The sequence below is a fragment of the Anneissia japonica genome, unplaced genomic scaffold (genome assembly GCF_011630105.1).
Source record: "Anneissia japonica isolate Jap-2015-1 unplaced genomic scaffold, ASM1163010v1 scaffold288108_len519018_cov203, whole genome shotgun sequence".
Lineage (NCBI taxonomy): Eukaryota > Metazoa > Echinodermata > Crinoidea > Comatulida > Comatulidae > Anneissia > Anneissia japonica.
This window is the reverse complement of record NW_022728501.1, coordinates 293,600-298,901: the sequence shown is the minus strand read 5'-3', so window position 1 is coordinate 298,901 and position 5,302 is coordinate 293,600. Positions and strand designations below refer to the sequence as shown.

Below are 5,302 nucleotides of genomic sequence, written 5' to 3'. Positions count from 1 at the left end.
TAGCAAATTCCCTTTGATTATTATTTCTATACAAATTATATGCATGATAGGAAGTGTATTAAAACACAACAATGGAGAAAACCAATTCAGGATAGGGATAGAGATTGAACGGAAGTGCTATCTCACAATATAACTCTATGGTATTAGTGTTTTCTTCATTGTAGTAATTGTCCAAATAATATTTACTATAAATTGAATTTTTATTATGAAGCCAGTCTTTTACTGTGGGTAGCGAGCTAAAATCTAAGCCATTAAAAAACACTAGTAGTCTGCCCTTCTGACGTTTCTGTTGCTGCTGCTGTTGTTAGTAATAATAATAGGGAGCTTTCGATTGCACGACGAAGGTAGGACGTAGAACGTAATGACGTCACTAAAAGTCATTTGCGCATGCGAGAGCGTTAAGGTCACACATGAGTGATTCCGTTCTAGCGTCGCCGCACAAATCGAAAGGGGACCGGTTGAGCCGCCGACAAGCTGATCCGCCGGTCATTTCTATGAAACGCCAAGCGCGTCTAAGTGAATGTAGTGCGTTAATTGCGGCGTATTTCAATTAACTTATTTGTACTATTTTGTTAAATTATTTAAATTATTTATTATATATAAGTTTAACAAATAGTACAAAAATAAAAATATATAAATTACAAAAACCATAGTAAATACTGTATAATAACATAGGCCTAACACATTTAAATTTATTTTTTATAGTCATCTGTCTATTTAAAATCAAATTGGTCAAATATAAATTTAATTATCAATTCAATACAACTTGCACATCATTTTGATTTGCTCGTATTGCCGTTCGTGATGTAAGTCAGCCAGTTTATAAAACAATAACATAATGTGTAACTTGTAAAGTTTAAATAAATATATTTAAAGTGTATTATTTCTTTAATGTGTTTGTTACGTTTGGTTTTCGTTTTTCGGAAACATTTATAAAAATGCATAAGTTGTGTAATTGAAAATGATGTGCAAGTTGTATTGAATTGATAATTAAATTTATATTTGACCAATTTGATTTTAAATAGACAGATGACTATAAAGAATACATTTATATGTGTTAGGCCTATGTTATTATACAGTATTTACTATGGTTTTGTAATTTATATATTTCTATTTTTGTACTATTTGTTAAACTTACATATAATAAATGATAAGAATGTATGAAGTTTTTTTTTTACTATCTGGCAAGCCGACTGAGCAAATACTCACAAAATTTAAATTAAAACAATAGAAAGAACGAGTAAATAAATTGAAATACGCCCCAAAAATATTTAATAAAAAAGTAAAACCAGTAAATTAATTGAAATACTCCCCAAAAATATTTAACAAAATAGTACAAATAACGAATAAGTTAATTGAAATACGCCGCAATTAACGCACTACATTCACTGAGAGACGCGCTTGGCGTTTCATAGAAATGACTGGCGGCTCAACTTGTCGGCGGCTCAACCGGTCAGAACACATCGAAAGCTTCCTAATATGTCAATATAATTAAATTATAATTAATCTCAGCTTATGTGTTCTGTTATCTTTATTTAGTTGAAGGACTGGGTTGAAAACTGTTATTTTGCCATCCGAATTGCTGCAGAACAAATACCAATCAGAAACCAACTGGGTAAAAAATCGTCTACATGGACTTATACTCTAGGCTTTTGCCAATTCATTTTCCCGCTGCTAATTCTATATTGCGACCTATCATGTTTGAAATAACCTTGTTTAACATTACAGTATTAGAATTTAGCAGTTGTGAATTGTGCCAGAAATATACCTTAGCCTATGCCTATTATAGATATTATTTTCATTATTTAAGACTAAAACCTGCTTTAGGTTGCTATTTTCGGTACCGCAGAAAAAAAATTATTCAGAAAAAACTGGGTAAAAAAATTTGTCTTAGCCTATATTATAGATAAGGAGCCCAAAAGTAGGATCGAATGCTAGGAAAGGTTCAGTACCGCATGAGTTTGCCAGTGATTATTTGGTGTTCCCTTAAAATTCTGTATTTCATTAACTACCCATGATGGTGTTGGTTGGAATGGGGCACTGTTCCGCAACATTTTTATGGGTCGCATAACCTCTTCAGATCGTAAAAAATTTACTCAATACAAACGAAAAAAAAAAAAAAATTACAGTAGGACTTAATCAAACGGCCTTTGTAATGCGTGCGTTATCAATTATTTCATGTTCAATAATATACAGTACTACCAAAACATTAAATGCACTTCAAGTATGGAAATTTTGAAAGGGACACCCCTCGAGCGTTCAAGTCAGTTGAATGAAAGAGAGTGCCTAGCCCTAGTGATTAGATTTGCAACTATACCGCACAGGTATATATGGTCTAACGGTATGATACTCGCCTTGATAACAAGAGGCTGCAGGTTCGAATCTAGCTAGACACTCTTTCATACAACTAAAAAGAAACCTTTCATTGAAAGGTTCGGTCTCCAATTAAAGGTTTGTTTTGTGTGGTTGTTTGAATAAGAGGGGAGAGTACACTTTAAATATTAAGACAAAAAAAGTTTGAAACAGATTTATTTTACTGCAAAATAAAGTGTTTATTCAACTTCAATAGCTTTGCTATGTGAATAATTAAACACGCCAAAAACAGACAAAGCAAAACTAGAAAACATGAATATCACACCAATTGATTATCCAATTAAATCACTTATAATGGTCACATGATGATATCTGCATAAAATTTCTAATTAAACTGATCGCTTTGAATGGAAGATAACAGTGCTGAAATTCTTTCTTTTATTTACCCAGCATTTGCTTATCTAGTCAAATAAAAAAAAACTAAAGAAAATAATACATCAAACTTCGGTGAGTGCATTTCTTTTCAAATAAACGGATTATTACACAAATTAGTTAAACCAAATACCAAAACAAACTAAAAAAATTACCCAATCTTTGGTTTTTCTAAATAAACAACATAACAAACGCAAAAGTATGTAAACTAGCCAACAATATATTTCTAGCCGACTAATATATTTCCTATAATAGATAATACATCTTGAATACTCCAAAATAAAAATTGAAAGAATTGACTTTTAATATTATAATGTGCTCATATATAGCATTATGTAGATTCTGATTGACACTATTAACAATTTTACTTCTTTCCTGGATCTTGATATATTTTAATGTGGTTACCTTTGAAAATCAGTAACATAATCTGTGAATCCGTTCTGTTTATATACTATGAATACATTAAAAAGATATTTGCATATATTTTCTACTTAATAAGCTGTTACTGACGAAAAGTTGAGTAAATAAAAGCCTTATAAATGAATATTTCAAAGCAGAAACAAAAAATAAAACAAAATTCTGAAAACTGAATTTGTTTACTTTTCCCAAAATTGAAATTTTAAAGCATATGAAAATGACGCTATAGATTAGTGAGAAGCAAACATATTCAAAAGAAAACTTAAATTGTATGTACTCTATAAAGTAATCTTTAAAAATCAAAACATGAACACAAACTCAAACCTCAACTTTTAGTCAAACTCTCCTAAAGCATTAAAACATTTTATAATGTTTGAAATTGGATACAAAATAGATATCTGTACAGTCCCCACTAGCAGATACCTCAACTGCAACCAAATTCATATGTTGAAAAGAGCACTTTGGTTAGAAACTCTAAAACTCCATTTAATACAAATTTTTAACATTTAAGGTTGCCAGAAAGCATAAAATCTAATCTGGCACTCTTCAAATTTACTGGAAATACATTGAATACTCTGGCAAGTTATAAACTTTTTTTCTGGTTAACTCAATACTATGATCAACATGTATGGTAATGAACCATATTTAAAAAAAGAATTTTTATTTAAAAAAACAATATTAACACCTTTAATTGCATCCAGTCATAACCAATCTTTTTTCCAAATACATGATACTAAAGAATTTATTTTTCAGCAAGATATGAGGTAAAAAATTATTTTATACCTAGAATTTAGCAGGTACTGGAACATAGAATAAATTCAATACATTTGTTTTTCTACAGAAAATCTACACATGTACATTTGACAGAAGCAAGAAAAAAAAATTTACAATATCTTGACTTAAATCAATACATTGTTAGTGTATTGATTAATACTTTTCATTTTCATTCTAAATATACAAACAAACCTACATATATAATGGCGACAATTGCCAATTAATATCCTTTCCCATTTTTAATTCAAAAGAACATAATTTCATTAAAAAATATTCATGTGTTAAGTTGTTGAAACTGATTGTGACACTTACAAATTAATTTATCATACTGATTTTAAATCAGTTAATATTAATAATTAATTTTTCATCTCATATGAGATTTTTCTTTAATAATTCATAATTAAGGTCGTCTACTTTGGGTGGGATTTTGAATTTTGGCTCGTTTTGCCACCTCGTGTATATGTTGTTCTCTTATGGGTTGGCATTGTAACTGTGCGGGTTTCTTCGGTGATGGTACGCACTGTGACTTCACCCAGCGTACCTCCTGTGTACTGTTTTGTGTTGTAGTCGACAGTGGTGTGTCGCCCTGTGGTCTTCGCTTGAGTGGAGTACCCACTCTTGGTTCCATTGGTTTCTTTGCTAGCTGGTGTACCTGTTAAAATTAGAATATTTAAAAAATGCTAAATATGGAAAGGTATTGAAATTAGTCTCATTATAAAGAATTGAAGTGATGAAAAATCTTGCACTGGAATGAGTTGAACCTAGGTCCGTGAAATTATAAGGCAAGGGGCTTAACCACCAAGACATCCTATTGGAAACAAGCTTTTATGGTTATTCTAATATCAATAGGGGTATGCCTGCTGCATCTCCATTAATTAATTAATTAATGAAAGTCAGGAGAGTCCACAGTAGTTACTCTCAATAGGAACACTCTGCAATTACAAACCAAATTTTCTATCCTTAAATATTTGTTTGGGCCAGTCTTTCTATTTTTCATTTTGACAAGGCAAAACACACGCAGAAACCAAAGCCCCTTCTAAAAGTATGGATATTTTATTTTAGGTTTAGATGTGTGACAATGTATGTTTGCTTTTATAATAATGGTCAATTTATAGAGCGCATATTGTAGAGACCTCTATGCTCTTAACCTTAATACTCCCGGTCATTGGATCTAGCACATATAGAACACATACTTAGGTCCCAGGGAGAATTCTGTAATGTTTCACCATAATACATTTGTATGAGATTAAATATATATTAATATCAAGAAATGATTAGATAACAAATTTATGTGATAACCTAAACAATATGCTAAATTTGAACTTTTTATGATTTTTCTTTTCCACTCCCACCCATCCCTTATACC

At 30.7% G+C, this 5,302-nt stretch overlaps 1 protein-coding gene across 5 annotated transcripts in view; it reads right to left on the bottom strand.

Moving 5' to 3' along the window:
* Positions 1 to 2,527: 2,527 nt before the first annotated feature.
* The window catches only part of LOC117114206 (microtubule-actin cross-linking factor 1, isoforms 1/2/3/5-like), a 57,009-nt gene continuing 54,234 nt past the window's right edge, over positions 2,528 to 5,302 (bottom strand). For 4 of the 5 annotated variants that reach the window (XM_033257804.1, XM_033257799.1, XM_033257801.1 and 1 more), the window contains one exon: positions 2,528 to 4,588. In XM_033257804.1, the coding sequence (XP_033113695.1) occupies positions 4,347 to 4,588 (242 nt within the window). In that variant the 3' untranslated portion in view covers positions 2,528 to 4,346. The remainder of the gene's footprint in view (positions 4,589 to 5,302) is intronic. The other variant, XM_033257802.1, reaches the window with a different exon arrangement.